A 15,432-nucleotide genomic window follows, 5' to 3' on the forward strand; every position below is an offset into this window, starting at 1 on the left:
CATTAAGCACTGTGGAGGGATTGGCTCTGCAACCTCTGGAGCTGGCTGGGGTAGGCTGAACCCGTGAAGGTCAATGACTAGTGTGGGCTCAATCCTCCCAAGAAATACGAACACGATGCAGAGCTTAAAATGAAGTGAGCCGTGGCCACAGACCCTTCTCAAGGTAACGGTTGGGTGCAGAGATAAACATACAGAGATTAAATCACAGCCTTGTTCCCAAGCAAAGCACATGCCTGTGAGATCCCTCTCCTTCACCTGTTTTTTACCATCACTAGTACCACTGAGGAGCAGCCCACAGGAGAGAGAAAACCAGCAGCGGAACCCCATCATGTCTTGTTGCCTTTGGAGAAGGCCCCTGTGAGTCCTCACCTTGATATTGGGGACACCTTGATTGTTGTTACCAAGTGAGGCAATGTGGCAGGATGGAAAACACCTGGTGATGCTGCTGCCATGGCTCAGGAGAAGAACAATAATGAGCATCTGAATCACCTGAGCTCTCCTCCCTGAGGTGCCATCATCCACCTGCTAACCCCTATTTCACTGCCGGTCAGGTACAGCCTGTCCTGAACTTCTTCCAGCTGTATGTGACCCTGCACAAGCACTTGGATGTCCTTACTATAGGCTGTCTTCTGGTTGTGTCACCATGGGGGCACATCTGTGGATGAGGAGGTGACAAAAATGTGCTGTCCTCCCTAAGGGCTCAGCTCAGAGACGGGCTCTCAGGATAGATAAGCTGTTTGCTTGGAATCTCTGGACTTCATGCCTACACCTTCTCCCAGCATTGAATTTCTTCCTGCCAGACAAGGGTTACATTTTCGAAGAGAGAATCACGGAGGTGTTTGTTGTCAAAACCACAAAGCCACATGGTAATTAGCTACTTTTCTGTTTCACTGCATGCTCCAAATTCAGAGCAGGTTAGCAGCAAAGTTTCCTGCGGATTGCAAACCTCAGTGTGTCTCTGGGCTGCACTCTCTAGGGAACAGGCACCTGCCTGCACTGTTGGAAACAAGGTGGCTGGAGGCTTCCTTGGTGCCTTTTGAATTCAAAGTGAAGCTCCAGGAGTTAAGTGAGTCAACCCACGGTGCTGCTTTGCTCTTCAAGGGCAAAGGCTTCCCCTGTGTAAAAGGGCTGCGGGAGGGGGATGCTTTGCTCCCCTTTTTATTTAGGGAAAGCTCCGTTCCCTTCCCCAAGCTGGCATCGCTCCGAGTTACCCTTCCCTGTACCTGCCTTCTGCTCATCACAGGGTAGTTTCTATGCACTTAACTCTCAAAAACGTGGGGAAAAGAATCATTAGAAGCAAAGGGAGCTTTAACGAAGCAAGCTGGAGATCAGCTTGTGCCGGAGGAAGGAATTGGGGCCAGCACCAGCATGATCCCAGCACAGCGAGCATCCTTCCCGGCTGCCTCCCGTGCACCCTGAAACAGTGCGCAAGGGAACCAGCTTGCCCTAAGGTACCTCTTGTGATGCTGCAAGGGTAAAAAACCCCAGCAGACCCACTCGCATCTCGCCTCCTGGGGGTGCTCGCAGTTCTCTCCATCGCTGGGCGTAATATCTCAATGAAATTTCCTGTGTGTGCAAGTCCGGCTGCCGCTGCGGGGCTGCTCGGAGCGTGTGGGTGACTCCACAGAAGCGAGGTCCCCGCAGTCGCCCCAGACACCATGGAGGTGACATCCCCCCGGCCTGGGTTGTCGCTGGCTCTGCTCTGCCTGCTCGCTTCCCACGGTAAGCTCCAGCTTGCTTCGGCGCAAGGAATTTGGGGCATTTTTGGAGTTATTTACTTTCTTACCATTTGAGTTCAGAGTCGGGGGTGGGGGGGGAGGTTCGAACCAGTGTTTCATGTGATGCTGGTTGTATCAGAGAGAAGGGGTCACAAGGGAGCCGCTGTTTTAAAACTCTGGGATTGGGTTTTTTGCTTCTTCCTTTGCTTTGATCTAATATGTGTGGAAGGAAAGCAGCCACTCCCTGTCCCTGCCAGCCCCTTGCTGAGGATCCAGAGCTGGAATAAACCACGCTGTTCCCACACGGCACTTTGCCCTGGCGCTGCAGAGGTCCCCAGCTACCCAGTCGCCCCACATCGCAGCAAAAGGAGCCTTTAATCAGCCCAGGGGGAGTGGAAAGAGGTGGTTTGTGTGACCAGGGCTGGGATGCCCTCCCTAAGGCTGCCATAATTGCTAGAGCGTGCTGGGCAGCTTCTCCGGGTGGGCAGGCGGCCGAGCCAGGACCCCTCTGTGCGGCCACTAGGTTTCCCTTCCTCTGAGCTAGGGCTACCCAGTGCTGGAAGCTCACCAGCCACTCTCCAGCGTGGCGGTGAGGATGCTCTGGGAGGAGGGTGCTTCATGCCTGACTCTGCACAGCCCTTGCAGGCAGCATTTCCACACCGGGGCTCTGGGGCCAGGCAGGCAGATGGGCTTGTGGCAATAGAAGTCACAGATAATCTGCAGATGAAGGGTCAGGGAATAAAGCTGGGAAGGATCATGCTCCCTCCCTGCCTTGCACAGGTGGATGGTGAGCATCCTATCGGGCTTGGCTTCTCCCTCTGTCCGGGACTGCAAAGCGACTGCCTTCAAGATTCCTGCTGGCACATCCCCAGGAAGAAATGATGCCCCCCTGCAATGAGGCAGAGGGTCCCTTCTCCTCTCTCTGCTGGTCAGCAAGGCTGGTGCAGATTGAAGGGAGCTTTGCTTCTCATCCAAGCCTCTTGATATCAGGGAGTGATTCCCAGCACCTCCACAGGGCTTTGGATTATCTCATTTACACACCTGGTGTGCTGGGACTGAACATCAGACCTTCTGCAACACCGATGTTGAGCTTTGTGCCACCACGTGCCTGCCAAAACTTTCTGAACCCCCAGCTAATTTTAGCCGGTCTTGATGGAGAACTAGAACCCTGGGAAACATCCAACTCCTACGTGGTTTCGGACTGGCAGCGAGGTGGATGGGGAAGCAGTGCCTCTCCACTCAAAGGATGGTAGCTGAGCTGGGCTTTCCAAAACTGCATCCCAAGCACAAACCTGGAGTTGTGACCCTGTCTCTGAGCCAGGGCCGTGCTGGAAGAAGAGCAAGGCGAGGACCTTTTGTGGGTGCAGCAGCTCCAGGCTGCTCTCCCCACAGCCTGGATGATTGGTATCGCGGGAGCAGCCCCACTGCTGAAGAGCCATTTGTCCCTTCGGGATGTGGGAGATGGGGGTCATTAAGGGGTGTTTGGCATCTTCAGTAAGTCTTTTCTTTCTTGCCCTAAGTACTCGTGCTGCTAAGGTCTGGATGCTCCTACACATTTCACCTGGCTGATAACTCTGAAGCATAATGACAGCACAGTGGTGATGGGCTTGTGGCACTTCTATGTGAGGCTGTTACAAAAGCTCCTGGAAGAGGAATTAAATGTGGGTTCCTTGCTCCAGCACCGAGCAGCGGCTCTTTCTCTGGCAGCTCCTCCTCTGAGATGGGTTAGGCCTCCAAAAGCTTCAGCCCTCCCACCTAGGTTTCCCTGGAGTGGGAAGAGACAACATGACATGGAAATCACTTCTGTAAGTCACAGGAGTGTAAAGGAAACACCTGCTTGCCACGGTAGGGAACAAAGTTAGGAGAAGAAACCAGGAGAGGCTTTTGCTTGCTGACCCAGAATTTGGCATGAAGTCCTGTTTTCTTTAAGCTGTTTGTTGGCAAAGCAACACAGGCTCCTTGGCTTTTGCACTTTTCTTTTTTGCATTTCGTCTTCTCTGAGAGGAGGGCTCGCAAGTTCCAAGCTAGGCAGCAGAGCCAGCCCCAAGGATGCACCAGTGCTGCACCGGTTTGTGTGATGCACCATCACAACACTGTGGGTCGGTGCGGAGAAGCTGAAGCCACCGAAGTGTCGAAGAGGAAGAGAGGCACTTTTGGCACCCACTTGAGATCTCCTTGGTCTTTACCAGATGGTGACAATATGACAGCTCTTGGCTTGGACTTTGGTGGGTCCAGTGCTCCCCTGGCTCTCTTGGCTGGAACTGCGCCGAGCCGGACATCTGGGTTTATTTTGAGATTTGTGAGCAGTGCTGACTTCAAAAGGAATGGTCTGACTGGGATGGGATGGAGCCAAACCTGGGGGTTGGGCATGGAAGAAGCCCACAGCACCCAGGGAAGATTAAGATCCACGAGCTTTAGTGTAAAGGCAATGACACAAAACGTTTCCTCTGGGCACCATCTGGCACCTCGCACGGCTTTAAAGCTTCATTACTCTTCATCTCGGGAAGGGAACAACAACTTCCCTGGCACTGCCACGGGGCACATTAAGCCTTGTCACTACTCCTCCCCAGCTGTTTTCTCCTCCACTCGCTGGCTTTTGGAAGCCTTCCCCTGCTTGGGAGAAAGAAGGGAAGTTGGTAATGCTGAAGGCTTCACACACGTGGTAACCTCTGCCCCTCCCTGCGGCTGGGATCCACTGCCGAAAGCGTGGGCTGCGTTGGCTTTCCATCCAGACGGTTCCCATCAAACCCTGGGGGTGGAGGCTGGACGGCCTAATAAGGCACAGCTTTGCAAACTGTGCAGAGATGAGCGAGGCAGTCCCTTTTTATTTGAAGTGGGGGGGCTGGGAAACAAAGGCTCCTGCAGATACTTTTGCAAGGTGTTGGAAGTGTGGCTTCCTCCAATAGAGCTCTGGCTTCCCTTCCCCTGGCTCCCGAGGGACCCCTGATGTGAATGAGACACTTCCCGTTGTGGCAGGTATCAAGAAACATATCTGAGGTGCCTTTTGTGCTTGGAGAGCTAGCAAGGAGGTGGGAGACCCACTCCACTGTGTGCCAAAACCCAGTCAGCCCAGCCAAGCATTCCCGGCCCCAGCAGCATCCAAGGTAGAAGAGCAGCTGGGGCTTGAAATCAAGCCCAAATGAGGCAGCGTTTGGCTCAGGCCATACAAACCTCTGCCCCAGAGCAGCCCCAGGGATGTGATGCTGGCACGTGCCGTGGGGAGGAGGCTGAGGCGCCTGCAGGAAGCCAGAGCAATAAGCCAGAGAAGTCTAGCAAAGGTCACACCATTCCTGGCTCTGCAGAACTCCTTGGCACTGCAGATCCCTTCCCTGAACCCTTCTCTGCCTGCAAGGCACCCTTTCTGGGACTCGGGGGGCTTCACAACTGTTCTTACGGGGCTTAGCCATCACCATGGTCCTTAAAGCCATAAATAACCGCGAGGGGGTGGGAAAGCTCAGAGGACATTTTCGCTTTCACTCTTTGAAGCAGAGCCCTGTACCCAGGAGGTGACGCAGTGACCCTGAACAGAGAAGGATGCTCTCCCAGCAGCCCTTTGATAGGGAGCCCCTTGCCCGGTTGGGTGGCTTGTGGGCAGGCACAGCACACCACGCCTGTGATTGCCGCCCGCTCGATATAGCAAGTGAAAAACCTCAAAGCGAAACAGGGATGGAGCTGATGGCACAACAGGATGTTACCAAAATAAAGAACAGCTTGTCCTGATATCATCTTCTCTGTTGCAAACTAGCCCCAGGAACCTCTTTTTCTTAATAATTTAAAGAAAATGAACCCAGAATCTCCCTAATCTTCAGCTTCAGAAGGTGACGTTTGCACTTCTGCAAACACAAAGTGGCTGTGGGGCCAGAGGATCAAAGACTCTCCTGGTTTCGCTCTTCTCTCTCTCTCCTCAAGCAAAGCTGTCGATGTGCTGGGATGGAACCAATAATGCCGCAGTACGTCCCTCACTCCTGTGCCTCTCGCCCATGTTTTGCAACCAGCAGCAGTCAGAGATTTCTCTCTGAAAACTGTTTTCATTTTCAAGCAGCTCCTCGCAGTCACTGTCAGTCGGTTCCCCCTTCTCCTCCCCAGCAGCTGAAAAATATGCAGGGTGGGACTCACTCCCTGCCTGATCTCAGGGGGGCATGGGCTCCTCTTAGCTATTATTTTTCCTCCTTTTAATTTGCAGCTGGCTCAGCAGTGCTTGTATTTCTTCATTCACAAGCCATACCCCACTGCCCTGCTGTGCAGAGGTCTGGTGCCCTGGGTGCCAGCTTACCCCCCACCTTCTCTGCCAGCCCCGGGTTAACTTCTGTCTTCCCACCGCTATCAAAAGCTGATGCTCAGCTCTATTTAAAGCATGCCTCTCCTTCAAGGATTATTTCTAGGGTGAAATTGTGCTTCCAGCCATGCTGGGATGTTGCTACAGAGCAAGTCAAGGGCTCACACCATGCTTCGCATCTCTTGGGATAAGGAGAGCTCATGAGATTTCTCACCCTAAGGGCACGGGTGAAGTCTTTTTTCCCTCTGCCTGCAGGCTGGTGTTCCTGCTCTCCCATTGCTCTCTGCAATCCCTACCCATCTCTCTGTCAACACCAGCGATGGGGTTTGCAGAGCTTGTTTGGGGAGGGAGCCCCATTTTGCTATGAACTCAGGGGAAGCCTCAGGTCTGACTCAGTCTCCATGCCTGGCAGGAGGGCCGGTGGCCACTTTCCTGATCACCACGCCGTACACGCTCTGCATCTGCCCTGAGGGCCAGAACGTCACCTTGACCTGCCGGGTCAGCGGTCCCCTCGCTGACCGCCACGACCTCCTCTACAAAACCTGGTACTTCAGCAGCAACGGCGACCAGAGCTGCTCCGAGAAGAAGCACATCCGCAACGTCACCGAGAAGGAGCTGCACCACGACCTGGGCAGGCACCACGAGTCACTGGGCAACAACACCCAAAAATCCCCCCTTGGGGGGCAAGGCAGCCATCACGGGGTGGAATTCGTCCCCGACCACCACGGTGCCTTTCACATCGTGGTGATGAACCTGACGGTGCAGGACAGTGGGAATTACTGCTGCTACGCCGTGGAGGCCAGGAGGGAGCACGGCAAGCCTCACACGTTGCAAGTCGCTCATGGCTTTGTGGAGCTGCAGATCCAGAAAGGTGAGAGGGGAAAGGGGAGCCCCTACCAGTCCTGTGTCCGTATCAGGGTGCGTTACAGTGAGGGAGCAGATAAGGGCTGGTGGGGGATGCTGGGGTGCAGCATTGGGGCTGGGGAGGCCAGGCGTGCTGATGCTGAAAGCCCAAGCCATGCTACAAGAGTCAAAGAGCAGCAGACGCTGAAGGTTTGAATTAGGGCCAGAGAGCACTGGAACATTGGAAAAAAAAAAAAAAAAGGAAAAAATAAATCAAGAGTCTGGAATGCAATAAAATCCATGCTACATAGTTTCACTGATCTTCCTCAACCTCTTTCTGGAAGGGAGGAAAACAAACCTCAATAAAAGGAGCTGGCTGGCCAGCAAGCCCAGCTGTAAGGGCTGCAGGCACCGCTTGGGATGCAGCACTTGTGGATGACCATGGGGCAGCAGCCCACAAGGAACAGCTGCCCAGGGAGGTGCAAACAGGAGAAGGAGGCATCCCCTGTCCTTAATTTGCAGTGTTAGAGTAGATATTTTTTCTTTATGGCCAAAAAGTAAAGAGACTGCATGGCCAGGGACAGGCTCTGCCATCACAAGGGAAAAAGGGTCTTGCAGCTGGAATCTCAGTTTAAGGTTCCCAGGATTAAACTCTTGCTTTTGAGGTCCTCTGTGCTGACTTTCTCAATGCTGGTGAGCAATGGCAAGCACAGCTGGCAGGTGTGGGAGCTCTGTGGTACCCGAGTGAACCCCCTGAGATCTAACACATTTTTCTTCTTCTCCACAGGCAGAGGAGGGCTTCAAAACTGCACATTTCACACTGGCACCAGCAAAGGTAAAGGGAAAAACCCTCACTGCACGCCATCCTGGCCTGTGTTTTTCCCTAGGATGACTGCTTGCTATAAACACACCAGTGTCCAGATGCAACCTCATGGTGAGGTGTTGGGAGGGTGATTTCCAAGGCTGCCTCCTCAGGTTCAGGAGAGCTTCCTTTGGCCCATCACTTGGACGCGACTGTCCTGAAGCCCGTGGAGATCATTCGACCTGTGGTTGTTAAACATCTGAGCTCTCTCGCTAAACACAATCTAGGGACTTAGCAGCTGCTGCTGTGAGCAGATGGGAAGGGACAGAAAGATGAAGAGTCACAGAAACTTGCAACTCCCTGCTGCCATCCTGAGTCCATGCCACCTCTCCCCAAGCAGAGATGCTCTAGCAGGGGAAACCCAATCTTGCTTGAGTGCTCAGGCAACACAAAGCTCCCCCAGCACTGTGTCTAGACATTGGAGGTGCCCATACTTTGCTGTGCAGGTGGTATCTCCGTGGGCTGCTCTGTCTACTCCCATTTGCTGGCTGAAAGGGCAGATTTTGCTATTATTGGTTTGCAGCATGGTTGGGGACAGTGCAGCCAGTGGAAACTGTCCCCTTCTCCCTCAGAGTTGTGCTTTCTGTCTCAGACCCTCGGTCCCATATGGTGGGCCACCCTGTCCTGCCAGGCAAAAAAGAAAAGGGAAAAAGAAAATCTCCCTCCAACACACCCAGAGCAAGAGGCTGCTTCTCCAGGTGGATATGCTGGAGAGGAGGACATCAGCTGAACCTGCCCTTGGTTTAGGCGGCTCTTGATCCCAGCACAAGCCATCCCACATGGACCTTGATGGCCACAGATGTCCCTGAAGGTTGACAGCCTTTCTGGTGAGCCTCTGATATAGAGCTCTCCAGGGGGATGTTCATTAGCAGATGCCTTGAGTAACGAGCCCTTTGATGCCCGAGTACTTTGAGGCAACCTGATTTTGATGGGCTGGCCATGGTTTGGAGTCAGCATGCTTTGAATTCACTGAGAGCCTTTCTGCTGACTTCAAAGGGTTTTATCAGGGCCCCCCGCTTCTCTCCTCATATCTAGAAAACCAAATAAAGACCTTGAGGTATTCTCCAGCAATGAAGGACTTTGGTCAAGGTCCTACACTGATGCCTCAGAGCTTATCTCCACAAGTGGCAATGCATTCCTGCACAGATCCCATTAGGAGCAGGGCAATCGTGTATGGGAACTGCATTGCTTCTGCTGTGGCTTGAGGAAACCAAGGAAAGGCAAGGGAAACCCTGCCTGCCACCAGCTCCAGCTCTGCCCTCTTCTGTTGCAGATATCACGGCCGCCGCGCTGGCAACTGGTGCCTGTATCGTGGGCATCCTCTGCCTGCCCCTCATCTTGTTCCTGATTTACAAACAGAGACAAGCAGTCAGCAGCAGACGTACGTACCCTCCTCTTGCCAGCTGGCCCACAGGGAGATCCATCTCATCTCCCTACCAGTGCTGGCACAGCCTTTATGGGATGGGATGGGATGGGATGGGATGGGATGGGATGGGATGGGATGGGATGGGATGGGATGGGATGGAATGTGTCCCACCCGGGTGACAGACTTTGGCTGCCCTGAGTCCCACGGGCACTGCGTAAGGTGGCCCAAAGACACATCCCTGCCAGGTGTCTCCTGCAAAGCTTTCGTGCAAAGGGCTGAGCATACCTGCAGGCTCTTGGTGAGGAGTGTGGGGTAGGAGCAAGGCACCCCAGGAGTGTGCTGGGGGGCACTAAGACTGCAACAACGCTGCCCGGCCCCCTCCCCACTGAGTGCTTTCATCCCCATACACTGCAAGACCCGGCTCATTTACTCACCCATCCCTCCACCGCATAGCTGAAAGAAGAGCTTTGCCTTCTAAGTGATGGAAAAAGCATTATTTGTGCTTTTTCTCCCCATTCTTTAACAAGAGCCCCTTACATGTCTCTAGCAAAAGGACCTCAGCAAACCACAGCTTCCCCCACTGCCCCAGCCCTAGAAAACCAGGCAGTGCAGAGGTACAGCCAACTGCCAGCTCCTACCCACACTCAGCTTCCAGTGATTTCAGTAATTAAGCTGAAAGCGGCAGGACCTTAACCAGCAGAGCTATTTCATCAGGCCTTGGGCAAGACAGAGACTCTGTGGTTTCTCTCACCAAGCTTGGTGGGCAGTTCTGGGCAAACCCTTTGGTTTCTAGCAGCAGCAGCAGGCACAGTGCCAGCCACAGGAAAGGGAACTGTGCTTTCAACATGCATCTGTGGCCCAAAAAACTGGCTGTGTGCCTTCATGCATCCATTTTGCCCCGTCTAGGGGGAGGCTGCACTGGGGAGGAAGGCAGGGGCTGGCAGTGATACAGAAAAGGAGGTTTAGGGGCAAAGAGGCTGCTGTTGAAGAAATGAGAAATGGAGGGGGAAATGCAGAGAAAGAGAAGGATGAGACACCAGAAAACAGCAGTGGCAGTTGGTGTGGGTTTGATGCTGGGCATCACACTGCTGGTACTCAGACCAACCATTTCATCTTTGGCAGGTGCTCACGAGCTCGTCAGGATGGAGAGGTGAGGAAACCCATGTGTTTCCAGCTCCCCCACAACCTCCTTGCACCCCTTCTGCCTACATCCTGGAGTCTTGCCCTCTCCCTTCCTCCTCTTGAAGCTGGCAGGTATCCTTGCTGGGCAGAACGAGGGATGCTGGTGGCGCCCACGTCCTGGGTCCTGTCTCCTTCTGGGTGGTCACTGTTTCTCTTTCTTCCTTCCAAACGGGAAACGTTCCCTTTCTTTTTGCTCCTGCCAAGGGTACACATCTCCCCATGCCACAGTAGAACTTGAAACTACGGTGCTTTTGGCTAAGCTTTTGTCTGCACTGGGCTGCCTGCTTGCTCTCAGCTGAGGTGCCATCGTCTGAACCTGCTCCCTGCCCTGTTTGGTGCTTCCCAGCGCTCAGCCAAAATACTAGGTATAAAAAAGGCTCCTGAAATAAAAACGATCCCCACCTCTCATGCCCTCTCCTTTCCCACAGCAGTGCCCAAGGCATAGAAAACCCAGTCTTTGAGGCAGTCCCCTCAGCGAGCACGGAGCTGCGGCCCAGACCCCAGCTCTCCTACATGGCAAGCCGTCAGCCCTCTGAGTCCGGGCGGCACCTGCTCTCCGAGCCTGGCACCCCCTTGTCCCCGCCTGGCCCTGGAGACTGCTTCTTCCCAACGCTGGGTGAGTGACTGGTGATGCTGAGCCCCAACGGGGACCGCTGCAGGAGGGGTGGAAAGGAAAGAGGCAGCCAAGGTGGGGGGTGAATGGGAAAGGAGGGGTTAAATATTGGCTGCAAACTTTTCTTTATGTGGGACATCAAGTTCCAGGTCTTTGAAGATGGGAAGGACCCAAAGCCTCTGTTTGCCATCAAAAACAGGGTTGGGTGACTTCCCAAAGCATATCCCCGCATCTGGACTATCCCCCTGCAAGCTGGACTAATGCTCCTGGTCTGCCCCTTTCCAGATCCTGTTCCGGACTCACCAAATTCCTTGAAAGCCTAAAGATCCTGGAGGAAACCATGTTTCTCAGCCACAGCCGGGAGAGGACAGACAGCCTCTGTGCCGTGCTTGCCGAGCCAAGAACCCCAGGTGAGCAGCACGGCCATGGGCAGCAAAGCCTTAAAAAATGAAGCTCTGTGCAGGAGTCTTGCCCTTGCCTCCTGCCTTGGCTCTGCACCGGGGCTGGAAATGAACTTCACTTGCCTGGATTTTGGTTTTTAACTACCTATTTCTATTGAGAAAAGCATGACTCTGAACTGCTTACGTTTTATGGACCAGCTAGAAATCGAGGATGCAGGTAGGGGAAGGACGACTCACACCTGCAAACCTCTCCAAGGATTTAACTTATTGCCAGGGGCTTAAGCTCTGCAGCATTAACCTGTTTCTGCCTCTTTGACTGAACATCCTCTCCAGGAGCAGACGGTAAAGTACTTTATCCACCGCAAGACAAACAGGGGCACCAGGGGCACTGGCCAACCTTATACTACCTTGTTCTTTGCAAAACAGGAAGGGGAGAGGCTCCCTGCTGCTGGCGGAGCCCTCCTTCCCCACCAGCCTTTTCAGACAGCCAAGAACTTGTGAGGCTGCTGCGTTTTCAGCTTGACACACATTGGGAGGAGCTCTATTGCTGCTGCAATTTTATCCTTGGCTTGGGATCAGGGGAATTTATCTTTCTCTTCGTTTCATTATCAGTGCTGATTAAAAGAAAAAAAGGGATGTTTATGGGTTTTTGGTTTTTTTTTTATTTCCCCTGAATGCTTGTAAATTAGAAAGTTCATCTGGAGGGTGCTGGAGGATGTTCATGTGACGTGGCTGAGAACCCCTGTGGAGAGGGGGAGACATGGGAGCACACAGCAGGCGCTGGGAAATGCTCTGGCTGGCTTGCCCCCATCCTCTAGGTGCCAGCATGGCCATCCCCAAGAGCCCTGCAGTGCCCCAGGGGACACAGAAGGCCCTCACAGCATCCTCTGTCCAAGCACAGCACCTTGGCATTGCTTATCCAAAAGAAGCCACGGGGCTGGCTCCAGCGTGACTCAGCCCCCAGCGAGGAGATAAAACCTTGTAGTAGACACTAATACTCAAAGGGTGTGTTTGGTTTTTTTTTCTCTTGCTTCTGTTTTTGTTGTAAAGTGGGGAAAAAATTGCCACTAGGCAAACATAAACATGACTCATATCAAAACAGTGTCAGACCTCAGCGACGGCCACACCAGGCAGCGTGCCCAGGCAGAGCATCCCCAGCAGTGTACTGGATTGTCACACTGTGAGGCTGGAGAAAACAGTGTTTGCCTCTACAATGGGCTTGGGGACATCCTGGTCCACTGCAGAGTTTGAATAAACTGGCTCTGGCTTCAGCAAGAGCAATTTCAAGTTGGTTCAGTACCGGGCAGAGGGATAAAGGAGAAGCCAGCACCAATACCCCACCATGGATGTAACTTCCTGAGCATGAGACTTGTGTTTTATGGCTACCTATGGCTCAGCCTCTCTCCCAGCTTTATTGGGAAAGCTTTCCCAGTGCCTCTGGTGTTTCCTTCTCCCTATCCCTGCAGCTGCAAAGGCACATGGGGGATTTTCCTGCCCATGGCTTCAAACCACTTTGAAACCCTCTCTGAGTCCCTCCTTTTGTTAAGGAATGTCCTGTTTGACAACAAAATAAAGATTTGTTGGAAACAGGTTTTGTTCCTTGCTGCAAGAATTCCATGTTTTGGATGCTCCATGCTGCAGGCAGGCAGAGGTGAGCTGAGCCACCACATTCTCCATCAGAGGCACTGGCGCAGCACAGCAGGGACTTGTTTCCCACCTGAAAAACTCAACAGAAGGAAAACTGAAGACTTTAAGGGGAAAACTGTGCGGTAACTACATAGCCTGCCACACGTGCTAGAGCAGGAGCCCTGGCACCCCACCTCAGCCCCCACTACTGGTGGCGAAGATGGCACCTCTGGGCAAGATGCTTACACCTTGCTGGGTCTCACCAGCTCTTGCAAACACCTTGTTTGACAACATTGAGCCAGAGCCTTGTTTTCCACTGCGTCAGCACTCACGGTTTCACTCATGAGGATAGTGAGAAGCTGTGGCACTTCACTTGAACTCTTGTTTCAGAGTGGGTGGCTGAAGCAGCCCTGGCGAGGGGTGGCTGTAGAACATCTAGGTGGTGAGGAGCAGCTTTGTCGATGTACCCTGCCTCGCTGCAGCTGCCAGTGCCCAGGTCTATGGCTGCCAGGAGAAGCTCCGCTCTGGGGCGCGTGGGTTCTGCAGCTCCCTGGGGCAGAAATACTTCCTACCGCTCTGGAAAGCATCCAAGAGCCTCCAGAGCAGGGCCAGGCCTTGGGGAGGTGCAGCTGCAGGCTTGCGCCAGGGCCAGACAGAGCCTGGGTGACTTCTGCAATTCCCAAGCAAGGACACCAAGACTTCCCAGCAGTTCACTAGCTTGTGGAAGTTTTCTTTCCTGCAATGCCTTTTTTTTTAGGTAATGCTTTCCTTTTATCCTCAGTATTTCACCCTTTTGCTCCTGCCTTTCCAGCTCCCAGGAGGATGTATCCTTGTATGCCATGTATCCTTGCTGTCCTGAGTATCACCACGGGACTTTCAAGTCCTCTCCAAGCTCTGTTTCCTCTGCCTATCCCATACTCAGAAGGCTAAATCTTGAAGCACATTAAGAGACATATGAATTACAAACAATAATCCCCTTTTGGGCATCATTGCATCAGCTTAAACCTACTTGTGACAGCAGAGTTTCTGGTGGGTGACAAACTCCCAACAGACATCGTTTCATCACCCAGTCACAAGATCTGCAGTCACCTAGCGACATGCAGGACAGCCTTTCAAAAGACCTAAGCATCCTCGAGCTCCAAAAAGGTCCTAAACTCTTCTCTCCACTCAGGAATCGGGTCACCGAATGCTTTGTTTTGCTTCAGGGCAATAGGATTTTGATTGTCGCTGCTGGCAGAACTTGTGCCAGTGACGTGGTAGTCATGCAGCAGAAACTCTGAGGACAAGCGAGGCTGCTGGGACACTGCTTTGGCAGCATGAAGCTATAAGCTATGTCATTTGTCCTCTTCAGCACTGGGAAGGGAAGAGGGTATTGCCATGGCAATGGGATTTCCCGGCTTGGTGCGTGGCATTCCTCACCACGATCAGCGATGCTCCCAGGGTGCTGAGGACAAGGAGGAGCTGGTGGTATTGGATGCTGCAGTTATATGAAGCTGCCTTCTTTCATTTGGAGGGAAGAACTTTCTCTAGATTTAAGCCACACTGGCAGCACGGCTTAAGAAAAAGATGGTGATGCACAAGCAGGCGTGTGAACTACCCAGGAGGGAGGCGTTGGGAGTGCAAAGCCTGAAGCAAGAGTTGCAAACCACAGTTCGCACTGCTGGTTGCAACCTGTTTCCTCAAAAAGTAGAGCAGGGCTTTGCAGCAAGAGCAAATATGAGAGCAACCAGGAGGTGAGAGATGGCAAAAGATAGCAGGTGAAGGTAGGGAGAGAAAGGCTGTCAGGGTGTCATGCCTCCCTGTCTCACAGTTTGCACTTGCTTTGTGCACGCAGGCACTTGCACACCTCCCTGCAGAGCTGTGGGGTTAGGAGGGATTCAGGGCTTCAAAATGCCCTGCATGTTATTTGCTCTTTTGATTCTCTCACGCCAGAGTCCTCCTTAAAGGCACAAAACCCAAGACGTGCTACTCACGGAACAGGGAAGGTGTGAGGGAGAGAAGCCAGGCTGTAGCAAATACAGTTACTCACCAGGCACTCCCCCGTGCTGGTAGCTAAAAAGCAAGACTGTCACAGCCCTGATCAAAGGATAATGGACAGGGTCTCATATTAGCCCCCAGATGCCTGCCCAGATCCTGCTCAGGGCAGTCTGGATGTCAGCAACACAACTAATGAGCTGCCCAAATCTTGCATGGCAGGGACTGCAATGGCTGTAGTGACAATTAGTGGAGCTCTTCTCATTTGCAGGCACCAGAGCAGAACACGAGTTGACAGTGAGCTGAACAAAGCTGCCACTCCAACCACCCTCTGCCCTGAGATAGGTGACAGCAACATTCCAAGACCTTTCAGACCGAGAGTGCAAGTAGCCAGCGAGTGAGATAACTCCTGCAGCCACCAGCACGCTCACCCTTTGGGATGCTGGTGGGAGTTTTGGCATTTACAGATGTGAATGAGACAGATGCTTCTGCTAAAACCCCTTCAGAGCAGATGCAGTGAAATGGAAAGCAACTTGCATGAATGATTGCAAGAGGGGGTCCTGCAAGACCA

At 53.1% G+C, this 15,432-nt stretch overlaps 2 protein-coding genes across 3 annotated transcripts in view; one reads left to right on the forward strand and one right to left on the reverse strand.

Annotated features, from left to right (window-relative positions):
* CDH23 (cadherin related 23) overlaps positions 1–15,432 on the reverse strand; it is a 219,312-nt gene that overhangs the window by 19,770 nt on the left and 184,110 nt on the right. The window lies entirely within an intron of this gene.
* Positions 1,551–12,792, forward strand: VSIR (V-set immunoregulatory receptor). 2 transcript variants are annotated; one of them, XM_069863396.1, is made up of 7 exons: positions 1,551–1,722; positions 6,407–6,865; positions 7,625–7,672; positions 8,973–9,080; positions 10,188–10,215; positions 10,679–10,863; positions 11,146–12,792. In XM_069863396.1, exons 1-7 carry the CDS (start codon positions 1,659–1,661, stop codon positions 11,181–11,183), a joined length of 930 nt encoding a protein of 309 aa, XP_069719497.1. In that variant the 5' UTR covers positions 1,551–1,658; the 3' UTR covers positions 11,184–12,792. The 2 variants fall into 2 exon arrangements, with proteins under 2 accessions (XP_069719497.1, XP_069719496.1); XM_069863395.1 differs by having other exon boundaries at positions 1,555–1,722; positions 10,676–10,863; positions 11,146–12,055.

This window comes from Phaenicophaeus curvirostris, chromosome 9 (genome assembly GCF_032191515.1).
Source record: "Phaenicophaeus curvirostris isolate KB17595 chromosome 9, BPBGC_Pcur_1.0, whole genome shotgun sequence".
Taxonomy (NCBI): Eukaryota; Metazoa; Chordata; class Aves; order Cuculiformes; family Cuculidae; genus Phaenicophaeus; species Phaenicophaeus curvirostris.